This window comes from Eucyclogobius newberryi, unplaced genomic scaffold, assembly GCF_026437365.1.
Source record: "Eucyclogobius newberryi isolate DKJ021-1_F unplaced genomic scaffold, fEucNew1.0.hap1 SCAF_6, whole genome shotgun sequence".
NCBI classification, from domain to species: Eukaryota; Metazoa; Chordata; class Actinopteri; order Gobiiformes; family Gobiidae; genus Eucyclogobius; species Eucyclogobius newberryi.
This window is the reverse complement of record NW_027316278.1, coordinates 26,491,315-26,504,422: the sequence shown is the minus strand read 5'-3', so window position 1 is coordinate 26,504,422 and position 13,108 is coordinate 26,491,315. Positions and strand designations below refer to the sequence as shown.

At 38.6% G+C, this 13,108-nt stretch overlaps 2 protein-coding genes across 3 annotated transcripts; one reads left to right on the top strand and one right to left on the bottom strand.

The window, feature by feature from the left end:
* Nucleotides 1-1,942: 1,942 nt before the first annotated feature.
* znf131 (zinc finger protein 131) lies at nt 1,943-5,595 on the bottom strand. 2 transcript variants are annotated; one of them, XM_072432597.1, is made up of 9 exons: nt 5,456-5,595; nt 4,782-4,926; nt 4,598-4,699; nt 4,268-4,412; nt 4,069-4,177; nt 3,672-3,842; nt 3,214-3,586; nt 3,012-3,142; nt 1,943-2,646 (listed from the first exon to the last, which is right to left on the bottom strand). In XM_072432597.1, the coding sequence occupies exons 2-9, from the start codon at nt 4,906-4,908 to the stop codon at nt 2,170-2,172; spliced, it is 1,635 nt and encodes a 544-aa protein (XP_072288698.1). In that variant the 5' UTR covers nt 4,909-4,926; nt 5,456-5,595; the 3' UTR covers nt 1,943-2,169. The 2 variants fall into 2 exon arrangements, with proteins under 2 accessions (XP_072288698.1, XP_072288699.1); XM_072432598.1 differs by lacking the exon at nt 5,456-5,595 and adding an exon at nt 5,223-5,359.
* Nucleotides 5,596-7,176: 1,581 nt separating this feature from the next.
* On the top strand, nt 7,177-10,832 carry selenop (selenoprotein P). Its single transcript, XM_072434056.1, has 5 exons — nt 7,177-7,279; nt 7,738-7,967; nt 8,350-8,562; nt 8,648-8,765; nt 9,274-10,832. Exons 2-5 carry the CDS (start codon nt 7,765-7,767, stop codon nt 9,571-9,573), a joined length of 834 nt encoding a protein of 277 aa, XP_072290157.1. The 5' UTR covers nt 7,177-7,279; nt 7,738-7,764; the 3' UTR covers nt 9,574-10,832.
* The last annotated feature ends 2,276 nt before the right edge of the window (nt 10,833-13,108 follow it).

The window sequence follows — 13,108 nt, the reverse complement described above, 5'->3', positions numbered from 1 at the left end:
TGGTGGGCAGGGGCTTGTTTTTTTTGTAACTAACTGGGAGATGTGCTGTTTTTGAAAGAAATAACCAATAGAAAACCCGCAAAGATTGAGACTTTTCATTATTTGTTCAGGTTTGGATCCATAAATAATAATCTCATGGCTCATGGTCCTTTCAGCTGATATCAATCACGTCTTTTGGAGGTAAATATTGGTAGTGTTTTCTGAGGACTGTGAAAAATGATTTAGCTTTTTTTAATTTCTGCTGACAAAGTTGAAATTGATGGCCGTTTTTGTCTCACGTGAATAGTCCCAGTAATTACGGAGTCATGAACTATAAACTAGGTCAATAAATATGCAACTCAAACAGCTAAAAGGTTAAAATAACAAATTCTATGTTAAAATTCTTAAAACATGTGATGTCAGGTGACCGCAACCTACAACAAATATCTCTGTAATCGAGTACATTTTTGGGAAGGCTATTTGTATTTTTTTAGCAGATTTTTAAACGTGTACTTGTAATCGAGTAACATTTTAATGTACCTGTAATTATTTAAATGTAAAATCACTGAGTCCCAGTTGAATCAAAACATGGTTGTCTTGCTGCTGTTTCTGCTTCTTTAGTGCTTAAAAACCCACAAATCCACATAACAGCACTGCATCGCCTGCTGTGATTGGCCAAAGCTCTGAATATGCGGATCGACATTTAATACTACATATTAATCATAAAACGGTTAATTCAATCAAGTTTTTTACAAGCGGTTGATCAAAAATTACACTAAAATTATGTTAAACAGTAACTAGTACCCTGTAGTGTTTGTCGTGTGTAATTTACTTTCCCTTAATTAGGTAGAAGTAGCGTACTTACACATTTTTAGACATGTAGCTGCACTTTGACTTGAGTACAAAGATTTAGTACTCTTTCCACCAATGACAAATTACGTTAAGAATTATGTGGGCCGTCTATTGCCTTTGCATTCCACTACCAGACAGACGAGAGCAGAGTAACCAAACATGTAATAAAAGAAAGAGTAAAGTTACAAAAAAAAAAAACTACAAGTAATAGTACAAAGAAGCGGTCCAGAAAATGTAGCAGAAGTCAAACTGTAAAATCTGATTTAGGCCAGTAATTTTATTTATGTATTTAAGACAAAAGCTTCCTGTCCTGAAAATCTATACAAATATAAATGAATATAAGATAAGATATCCTTTATTTGTCCCACAATGGGGAAATTCCAGTGTTGCAACACACTGGAATTTATTGAAACATAAATAATAATTAAAAACAATGGTATTTTTAAAGGATGGCCAACAAAAATTAGAGAAACAAAATCATATCTGACGGAGTGGTGCAAGAAACACAAATGTTGAAATTCTTTAATGTGGTCAACAAAGTTTTTGTCACTTGTAGACTTACTCACAGTGGAAAGAGCTTTGACTCAAGTAAGAGTATTATTACGTTATGAAATATATCCCCATGTGTAGGAGTAAAATGTATGTTGGATGGATTAGGAGTCTCACGGAGCTTGTATTTCCAGTCGGTAGCATATTTTGGTTACTTAATATTTACACCTGCAAATTGTTACTTTTGTTTTTTCAGTCAATTCTAACCAGTATTTATAATACTCTTGTTACAATGGAAGTAGTTGTTGAACCCAAATAAGTGGCAGTAACTCCATATTTTTTTGCTCCATTGTTTTTGCTTTGGTCTTTTGAAATCCTGCTTATAATGTGTGTAATATAACCAATTTCAATTTCAAACTAGATTTCAGGCGCAAACATCCAACATATGATGATCAAATATGTCCTTTTATGGCTGCATTTTTTGTGTGTCTGTGCCTTTTCAAAAGAAAATGCTTAACAAGAAATCAGGCCGAAAATGTCATCTTAAACAATGACAATGCACTCATTGTATCGCAAAGTAGCTTAATTTAATTTAACTTGGGATATCTTGTCAAATCAAAAACTCTAACCTAAACAAGAACATGAATAAGGAATGATGAAAAAATTGATGCGTGTAAAAAATGTTAAATTAATCAACATATCTCTTCATCAAGAAGAGTTGGAGCCAGCAAAGGACTTTTGGGTTGACCGAGGACAAGCTGTAAGTAACATGCAGGGTTCAAAGTTGAGCGTTTTCTCCAAAATACTGAAAATCCTTATACAAATTCTTAAAAAAGTGATTCGGCGTCCTCATACGATCACAGTCTGTTCCACATCTTCCATAGTGACCTCGCCCGCCTCCACCTGCACCACCTGGATCTCCACCCCGGCCTGTTTCAGTCTCTCCACGTCCTCCTCGCACATCTCAGCCACTCCCTCCTCGTTCACCACCACTGTCGCCGTCTGCTCCATCTCCATCACGTGAACAGGCTCCACAGTGACGTGCTCTATCTGAATACTACCATCCTCCAAAAGAACGTTTGCAGCCGCTTCCATGTTATGTGCGGCTATAGTCAATGCAGCGGCGGCAGCGGCGTCTGGGGCCATCAGCTCATCACCATCACCGGACTTGTCCTCGATGGAGTGGATGTCCTTCAGGTGTTCTTTGAGTTCTTTGGAGTGGGTGAACCACACATCACATACAGTACAGTGGTTGGGCTTGTCCCCCGTGTGGCACACGAGATGGTCCTTGAAATCCTCCCAGATGTTGAATACGCTGTCGCAAACCTATGTGAGGCAGTAAGGTAAATGATAGAACATTTACTATTCACCGAAGAAATCCTCATACATTGTAACATTATTGCATGCATTTCATTACCTAGCAACATTTAATGTAGTTATTTGTCAATTTGTGAGAAAAAAAAGCAGAAGCATAAACTCTAGTAAAGAAAGTAAAGCAGAAAGAAAAGTAAGAAACTAGTCTGTTACAAATTGATATATGTTGGTGAATTTGTAGCCATTTGCACTTGAAATAATGTAGGGTTGGTGGCCTTTACACGAAGAGCATCAATATAAATATTTGTGTATAAACATTAATCTGCTTTTAACAAAGATGTAAAAGAAAGAGCAATGCAATTAGAAAATACTAATACCTGACATTCATAGATTTTCTTGCGCCCCTTCTTGGCTCCCGCTCCATTCTGACAGGCCGTCATATGACACTTAAGCGTGCTATTCCTTGCAAATTTTTCATGACAGTCTGGACACTCATAAGGTTTTTCACCTAAGAAAGACGTGGACTGTAATGAGAATTTTTTGTGGTATCCAGAAGGAAAAAAATAATTAAAAACACACCTGTGTGTTTTCGTAGGTGCTCCTTAAAGTGCCCAAAGTGGTCAAAGTTTTTTTGGCAGTATTCACAAACATGCACTTTCTTCTGTGGCTTTTGGTTTAGTGTCAGGTCGTCTGTGTCGTAATGAAACATGCTGACGTGCTGCTTCAGTGCGCCCTCCCTCGTGTAGGCTTTCCCACAATGAGCACACACATGAGGTTTCTCCACTGAGCCCACGTGTGCCTTCATGTGCTGCTTTAGGTGGTAGTACAACTTAAAGCTGCGATTACAATTACTGCACCGATAAATGTTGTCTACTTGAGAAATCTGGACTTCTACCACATCTACCTCCAAGGATTTAGAGGCAGTTACAGTTTCCTCCTGATATGCAATTTCCTTTCAAATATGAAAAAAAGATGAATCATCTCATAGTAACAGATATTTATGACTAAAGATTGTTCAACACAAAAAGCATACATACCTCTTCTAGCTCTACTTTTTTGACAACCTGCACTGTTGGCTCCCCCTGTTGGTACTTGCTGGTGATGTCGGCAAGAAGAGCCAAAGCAGAGTCATTCGATTCAGCCTGAGAAAGCTTGGATACATCTATAACTTCTTCAATAGCAACATCTTCAATTACTTCGATTTTCACCTGCAGAATATAAATGTTCAAAGAAATCCATTCTATTAAAAATGTATAATGAAAAGGTTCTCAAAGCATGTCTACTATCAAAAATCTAGAGGTAAATGGGAATTAAGTTCACACCTAAACTATTATTTCTGTGCAGTTTTCTGTTAGTTTTGCATTTTGTTTTTATTCATGGCTTAGTCAAAAAATTTATATATTCAGTCGTAAAATATAAAAAAGAAAAACTGACCTGCTCCCCTTCTACTGTCGGTAGGGATTCTGTGATCACATTTGAAGTCTCTGCTATTTTTCTCTTTTTGCCCTTTCTCTTTGTTGTTGGAGGAGAATTGGTGTGTAACCTAACATAATTACAGGGTAGAGTTAGATGAACTCTTTCATAGGTGCTTAGCATGTTCGACCCAAAAAATGTAGCATGTTTGAAAAATTACCTGCCATCAAGTGCTTTGATTGCTTCCTGCATCTGAAGATATTCTGCTGCCTTCCACACATCATGTGCCTCCTCTTCTCCAGTTACAGCCAAAGTGGCCGTGTATGTAAACTCCATCAGGTGACGAAAAGCAGTGTTACTGACTCCTGGAGATCAATGACAAAACGGTTAAGAATTTTGGGAGGATCCTGGTATTAAATAATTATCATAAAAATAACTTTTTGAGTGCATAATGCTTGTTAGCATAGTTAAACGTCTATATTAGATTAGACTTGTATTAGATCAGTTACTCAGTAAATGGATGCATTTTGAGGGTTTGAACATAGAATACCTTCAATCTCAACCAGTGGCTCCTGAGTAAAATCTTGGAAGAAGTTATGGAAAAACTGACTGCAGGCAGCCAACACAGCTTTATGGGCTCTGAACTGGTGTCCTACAGATGACAACAAAACCAGAAATGGACTTATAGCAAACAATGTATACAGCCACTCTCAAGCGCATGTTACAGCAATTACCATCCACAATCAAAGTAATGTCAGTGAACTGATCCAGCTGCCGCTGTTCGTTCAGTTTGTCCATCATGGCTTTATAATGATCTGGATATAGGGTGTCATCATCCAATTCCACTTCTACCTCCGCCATAGTTCAAAGGATTCTGATCTGTAAACATCAAACAGAAACATGATCATCAGCTAGCTACGTCAGTCTCAGACGATTTACTCTACATAGTACTTCCAAAACACGTCTTTGAAATAGATACAATAACTGTCTTACATTTTGTTTGTGATTAGACCAAATTATGCACGCGTATTATACATAAGCTTATAAGTTGGTTACTTCCTATGACACATGTGTTACTGTTAGCTTCAGTGTAGCATTAGCGCTAGTAAGGTTTTAGCTCACGTTACAGTGGCAGATATTACTGTTTGTGAACGATAGCATCTAAGTTCTCTTACCCGAAAACCACGACGCCATGTTTAAGTTTTTGAAACAATAAACAAGAGGAATAAGCAAGCGATCAAGCCACAGACCCGTCGGTAACGGGCCTCTTAGCTCCTTCGCCATTTCGTGTTTGACCATCAACATTACGTCATCAAACCGCGCATTAAAATACAAATTTTCTAAGCGTATTTATTTATTCTAGGCATTCAGAGATGTCGATAATATTGGCAACCACGCATACACATACCTGAAGTTCAACTGCTGCCCTTCCGAAGAGTACTTAGAGATCACAAAATCACCAACGCGTGTAGCACTCTTCTCCGCTAGTAGCTCCGAAAAGGGCGGTCGATCTACTTTAGGCCTCAATTTCCCAGAAGCCCCTGCGAATCACGCATGGACGCCGCGCAGCGTTGCCTGGTAACAGGTGTTTATGTCTAGCACTTCCGAACACATGTGCGCCACGGAACGAAGTGCGACAACTTCGCATATATGTGACATATTCATGTATATTAATCATGGTATTAAGTATTGTATTAATATTCATAACAATAATAATACGTGACATATACGTGCAAATAGCTGTGATGGAGAGAGAAGAGTCCTGACCATGTACAGTACACCTACTCAACTAAGTACATTTGTAATAGAAGTAGCAATTTCATAGCATATTAAATAGAAAATTTACGCTTTAAAGCTAAATTGTTGTTTTAAACCGTCCTCCGTATGTTTTCTGTACTCAGTAATAGACAATATTAACTGTAACTACAATTACATGGCTAGTAATTATGCCTACGTCAAAAATCTACATTATCCAAAAAAAATCTCATCTCATTTACAGTAACTTCAGTATTTGTGAGTAGTTTCTTTCTACCCCTGGCAAATGATCATGGTGAAGGTGGCCAAAGTCAGTCCCTCCTATGTATTGCACAATCTTTAGGCCCTTCTCCTTTGTCCCACTTTATTCAAAAATTGTCCCAATCTTTCATTGATCCCACATGAATTGTGAAAAATGACAAATCCAGACATTTTTGGGTGTACTGGCATTCGTGGCTGCTGTAATATGGTGGAACTTAATGCCATACCAGTTTCTCCATGCATGATATGATTGATTTAAAAAAAAAAAAAAAAAAAAGTTATTGCACTACTATCTACATAGTTTATCCTGGCCTGGCCACATTCAACAACGTGCCCCTCTTTTTCTACAATTATGTGGTCCATAGGCCCCTGTTATAACTAACAGTAGGGCTGTGTTTTATTTATTCATTTGCAACTGGATTGACTAGGTGTTTAGTTGAAAATAAGACCTCTAAGGTTCCTTGGTCCAAGTCTTGGTCAGCATCTTTCAACATTCATAAATGTTGAGAGGTGTCGAGACCCCTCTCAACAACTTGCATTGCAAAAACGTTTTTGTCGCTCAATGGATTTTGAACCTTACCACATGCCAAACGCTATGGCTTATGTCATTGTGACCTCAACGTTATAAATATTGTAAATAAGTAACTTTTTTTGTCTCAGATCTGTTGCATGCGCCACAAAGTTGCTGAGTAAGACCAGGTCAACTGTACACCCGGCTGTTGCATGGTCACACTGACACTGGGTCATTTGTTAATGGCAGACTTAAACATACATAGGCTAATGACAAGTACTCCTTTCATGCTGCAGAATATAAGTTGCTGCAGAATTTCCAATGAATGCAAAGTGTTAAATTTACATAAATGTTTCTATTGTGTGTTTTTTTTTTCTCTCATGCCATTTGCTTCTTTCCCTCTCTTTTTTAATCATTATTTTCTATTTCAGCATCAAAACAAGATTTAAAATATCTTCGTATGTTGGAAATTTCAGAGGTACGTTTTTTTTTATTTCCACAGTTGTCAATTGCTTTTTCTGATCTTTAAAAAGTCTAAACTGTTGGTCTCAGCAGTTAGCCCTGACTGAACTTTGTCCTCCTTACTGACAGCAACAACAGGGGCAGGCTATAAAAGGGGGAGTGCTTGAGGAAGAGACTTGTTTTTGTTCGAGCAGTTGCAGTAGCAGCAGCGTTCAAGGGAGTAGACATCTTTTTCAGGGGTGAGTCCTTGCATAACTTGCATAATCTCGTAATTTTTACCTCTATTGTTTAAAAGAATCGTGCATTTATAACATAGCTTGTTAGAAGTAATGTTTTTAGAATGCAAAAATAAACAGTCTACGCCTTACGTGACATTATACCAATGTCTGACGTATATTGCATGGATTTATTTAATGACTAGATATGGAATGGCTGCACAAGTAAAAAAAAAATCTTCAGTTGCACACTTACATACAAAGTTATGTTTATGTTATTCAATTGTAGAGTTACACATATTGTTGACTTCTGCAACTTTGTTCTGTTTATTATTATTTTTTAAACTTTAAGATGCAACCATCAAAAGTTAATGAAAGCCTTTTGTTGACCTTTTGTACCATCGAGCGACCAATCCTTGTTTTTCACTCCTCCCATGTTCTCCTTTTTCACTCTCCAAATGTCCCTTCCCCTTCCCTGGTCAGCAGATTGTGGGTGTAGAAACGGAGCGGGGGATGTGGGCGGGGCTAAGCCTGCTCCTCGCTCTTGGCCTGCTCCATGGGGGCGGGGCTGAGAGTGAGGGAGGGGGGCCACGCTGTCAGACGCCCCTCACCTGGAAGATCGGAGAGGTGGAGCCCATGAAGGAAGCTATGGGCAGGGTGACTGTGGTGGCACTGTTCCAGGCCAGCTGACTCTTCTGTCTGGTGCAGGCTGGCAGGTACACACTGTTCTGCTTTGTGAGCTCAGTACTGCTTGTGTGTAAGGGCAAGTATGAGCACCTACAAGTGCATGTTAATACATGTTTAGTAAGAGAGACACAAGTCCAACAGCAGCAATGGAATACAGAACAAAATATTTTAAAGCATTTATGCGCAGGTTTCAGCTTCTTGTTATAATGTAATATTTGAGGACTTTTTCCCATTCAAAACATATGTACTACACATACATCATATTTTGATTTAAATTGTTATTTACTATTCATCTTATTCCGACTTTCAAGGACAAGGAGGACAATTAAATTAAACCCTCTACATTACATTTCCCTTTGACATTTTATAGGTAATAACAAACATCAACGCCTTCTTTTTGCTTCTCTTTAGAATGGAAAGCCTGCGCCAGAAGCTGGAGCAGCAGGGGCTTCAGAATATAGCGTACATGGTCATCAACCACCAGGGGGCGCAAGCACAGCGCCTTCACCCTCTGTTGAAAGAGAAACTGTCAGCAAACATCACACTGTACAAACAGCCAGAAGATCAGCCTGATGTGTGGCAGATTCTGAAAGGAGAGAAGGATGACTTCTTCATCTATGACAGGTTTGATATCCGGAACAGGGGAAAAACATAGACAGATACTTTTCCATTATATTTCTAAATACTTTTAATACCTTTTTTCCATCAGATGTGGACGCTTGACCCAGCACATTTCACTTCCATATTCCATCATTGGACAGGGTCATGTTGAGAAAGCTATTCGTGACACTTACTGCACACGCGTCTGTGGAGACTGCACTCATGAGGTAACTATATTATCCAAATTATGTACACATGGAAGTATGCACATCAGTATATGATGGTATGTATGCAAGTGGTTCTTTGTATGTGTGTGTGTGTGTGTGTGTATATGCATGACATACATACACATACATTGCAAGTGTATATGTATTTGTATGTGTGTATATATATATATATATATATATATATATATATATATATATATATATATATATATATACATTGAGTAAAGTCTGTTATGTGTATATATAATGTAAACATGATACAGTGGAAAATAAATGTAATTGAATTGAACATAACTGCAACTTCGTGCACAATACGCTGCACATATAATGTTTCATAACTAATATGTTTATAGTTATAGGGAAAATATGTACGATAACTTAGCATGGTAAAGCAGCATAACTGTACGAAAGAACAAGAAAGCACAATGTATATGATAATAAACAATACACTTTTCACAAACTTGAATGCTAAGAAGATTGTCTTGTCTTTTCTCCTCCTAATTTTCAAACTCAGAGCTCAGACATTCCAGAGGAGTGCAAAGAGAGTCCAACTGAGGTTCAGCCGAACCCAGAGGCTGTCCCAGCTGCAGACCCACACCACGGGCACCGTCACGGGCACCATCAAGGGCACCACCACGGGCACCATCACCCCCACCCTCCTCCTGCATTGGGCCGCCATGACGGGCACGAGCAGCACCATGTCAACCAACACCAAGCAGGCCAGCAGGGTCAGAGTGATTTTGACCTTAGCCAGATGCAGCAGGTGGCACAGGTAGCGGTGCAGCCTCAGCTCATGCACAGGCCCTGAGCTGTAGAGAAAATCAAATGAAAGTCCAAACACAGCTGACAGTGGACAGCCGAGTCTGACAACGAGGCTGCTCCTAAAGCCAGCTGATGTTGACACTGACGGAGGCTGTTTGGCAAGGTGGGTCCAGGGGGCGAGCAGCAGCCTGTGGGCCAGTGACAGTGTGAGGACGCCCTGCCGGCCTCCTGACAGTGACACGGGCCGACGGGCGCAGAGTTCAACACTGTCACAGAGACCTGACAATGACGAGCACCCCCTGCTGCCTGACCACCGCCACAGCCAGCCGCCCCCTGAGCCTGACCCGCACATGTTCAGAGCTGAGAATGACAGCGCATGTAAATTAGCTCTAAAGGTTTTTTACCATAAGCTCTGAACACTGCGGGTCATCGTGGCTCCTTTTACCAACTAGTATTACTCTGAGAGAGGAAGGAGGAACTCATTAATAATGTAACAGCATCAAAACAGGTATAACTCTACAACTATAATATTTGGATTCAGTAAATCCAATTCTACAATTTAGTTATCATAATTATTCATTTAGGCTACAAAAACAGTAGGTGAAGGAGAAGCCCTGTTAAAATAATTGTAGTTGTAATCAAATAGTAACATTTTTCGATGTAATCCCATAATACATAGCAGTGTCCAGAAGCTCATTATGTCATACGTTTTATAGGAATAATTTACTATCCTGAGTTCCTCTGATCCTTTCTCAGAAGTGTAACTTATTATTGTCATGTTCAGTGGTTCAGAATCTCCATATTGCTCCTTTCTTCATTTATGAAGGCAGATGCACAAACTATGCTCTAGTGGCGTCTGTCTGAAAGTTAGAAGGAGGGAGCGGAGATGCTTTGCTCAGAACATGGCCAATAAAAAAAAAAAATAGTTAAAAAGCGTGTGACTTGAAATGCTTTCAAACTATACATTTTATTTAGACCAAAATATGGAATGCATTAACTATTTGAAATCATTTCACACATATGTTATGTATTATTTTGCACTTGTCACCTGCATTCCTTAAATTTTTAGGTAGCTTCTAACATTTTACAGCAGTTTGAGATTAAATACAACAGTAAGCCTCCAGTGTACGGCAAAAGTTGAAGGAAAAGGGTTGGGATATCAACAGTTGGAATACTTTCTGTGCTTTATGATGATTTGTGGGGAAAGACCAAAAAGTCAACCTGAAAGTCTGATGTCTCTGCAGAGAAGTATTTTGTGTAGAAGTCAAATTTGTAAAAGTTGAGTTGAATAAAGTACTGGAGGAAGTCTTAACAGTGTCTTATTTTGTTCTATTATGTATATCCTGGTGAAAGGATAAAAAAAGACTTACTCACTAGATGCAGCTACTGAAATGCATATTTAAGAGAATTCTAATCTAGAACCTCAACCAAGGCATTTTGGTCTTGAAAAGCAGTGATTTAAACATGACTCGCTCTATACCTAGACACTAGTTTGTGGATAAAGGCATCATGACAAATCCTTGTCAGTAGAGGGAGTCATTTTGTCCACACTTGACAGTCCAAAAGGATTAAATGTCTGTGAAACCAAGTTGTAAAGTGGCTTTAAAATGTTTGGTTTGTGGCTTCATTTTTAAACAAATTGTTATTTGCTTAAAACACCACCCCACAGTTCTCAGTGAACACACTTCATAAAGAGACCCACAAGTTTTATTTATAAATAGCTCGACGTCCTTCAGGTTGTATGCACTAGATTTTCTCATTTAAAATTCATGTAGGCTTATTATATTATATGATAATACATTTGGGGATGAGCTGGAGAAGACTTTGGTCATTCTCTCCCATCATCAATAGAAGATCAACTGCTTATTGAAGCTTATTGCTTATTGAAACTATGTCACAGCAAATGTGTGCTGTAATTAAAGATAAAAGCGGTCCTACAACATATTAGAGTGTGTGCCCCTTTATTAAAATATCATTTTAAAAAAAGGGCACACTCTCTAATATATTGTAGGACCGCTTTTAATTTTATTATGTTATTAGACTATACTACTGTAAATTCAATTAAATTGTGAAGGTTTTGTATGAAAATGTCATCTTTTATCAACTTTATTTTCTTTGTCTGAGGCTATAATGCCCACATAGCAACCTTAGCGGCTGTGACGAGGACAGAGCAGAGCTGAGACAAGTTCAGATGGTGCAGACCCAAGTGCGTTTTATTTACAGCGACTATTTGCACAAAAATGTTTAAAATACTTCATTCTTTAGCATGTTCACACAGCACCAACCACACAAGTAACTGCGACCAGGCACCTTTTATAGGCCAGTGGGGTAATTGGACCATCTCAATCTGAGGACCAGGTAAGTTCATCATCTTTATCTTAACGCCAAAGATAAAAGCTAACTGTAGAAAAACAGTGCCAATATACATCCTTATATTTTAAAACTGTTAAACACCCCTCTCAAATCTTTAAAAATATATATATTTATGATTCAGGTCTAAAATAATGAGGATGGTACTCTCAGAGGAAAACCAGACTTCCAAGATTATTTTTGTGTTTTTTTTCAAAACCATGGAGCAGGTTAAAATTACAAACGCGTCATTAAAAAGAATCGGGCAGGACCTGGAAGTAAGAATAAAATGGTCGCATTTATATAGCGCTTTTCTATCTTCAAGGCACTAAGAGCGCATCAAGGAACTACTCTCCCGTCCACACACATTCACACACATTCACACACATGCACACACATGCACACACATTCACACACATTCACACACTAGTATGTGCAGACACTAGGAGCGAGGCTAAGTGCCTTACAACAGTAGGCCTAGTATTCACCTGAGGCAGCTGCGATGTAGGTCAGTGGATCTGACCTCTCTACCAAGGGTGTTTATGTTCAAGAGTGGGATTTAAACCTCCAACCTTCAGATCAGACAAATATCTCTCTCTCTCTTTCTCTTTTCTTTTTCCGTCTCTTTCCATCTCTCTTTCCCTCTCCTTTTCCCTCCCCTTTTCTCTCATTCTCTCTCTCTCACCTTTTCAGTTGGCTGCCAACCGCCATTAAAAGTAAAACAACAAAAACAACAACCTTACCACTGAGCTACATGGGTGATCACTGATCAGTGCTACAAACATTCATTAAAGTGCACACTGACATGCCACAACAGCCCTGGGCCTGTAACGGTTTACTTAACCTGCCTTTGATTACTCAGAGACTGACATGCTTGATCCATTATTAATCATTGGATTTTTATAACTCTTATAACTCTTTTCATGACACCAAAAGTACTTAAAAGCATATCATCACTGGTTTTTATATAGTGCCTTTGCGCATTTCCAAATTAAGTCCAAAAGTAATTTTTTTTCATTTTTCATTTGTTATTTTGTCCAGTCCAGTTGGTGAGGTTTGTGTCATCTATTTCCTATATAATACCAATAAAAGTCCTGTTTCTCCAAGTCAAAAGATTTTTTTTAACATATAAAAGTTTCATGTGATTACAGTTAACCTTTGTTATCCAGACGTTAAATCTCAAATCTGTGCTCCAAATGACTCAATCGTCTGTCACCTGCCAGTAAAGCCTG

Coding starts and splice junctions, on each gene's coding strand:
- znf131 (XM_072432597.1), bottom strand. CDS start 4,908: ATGGCGGAGGTAGAAGTGGAATTGGATGATGACACCCTATATCCAGAT. Junction 4,700..4,781: donor CATTACTTTGATTGTGGATG/GTAATTGCTGTA, acceptor TGTCATCTGTAG/GACACCAGTTCAGAGCCCAT. Junction 3,843..4,068: donor CGACAGTAGAAGGGGAGCAG/GTCAGTTTTTCT, acceptor TATATTCTGCAG/GTGAAAATCGAAGTAATTGA.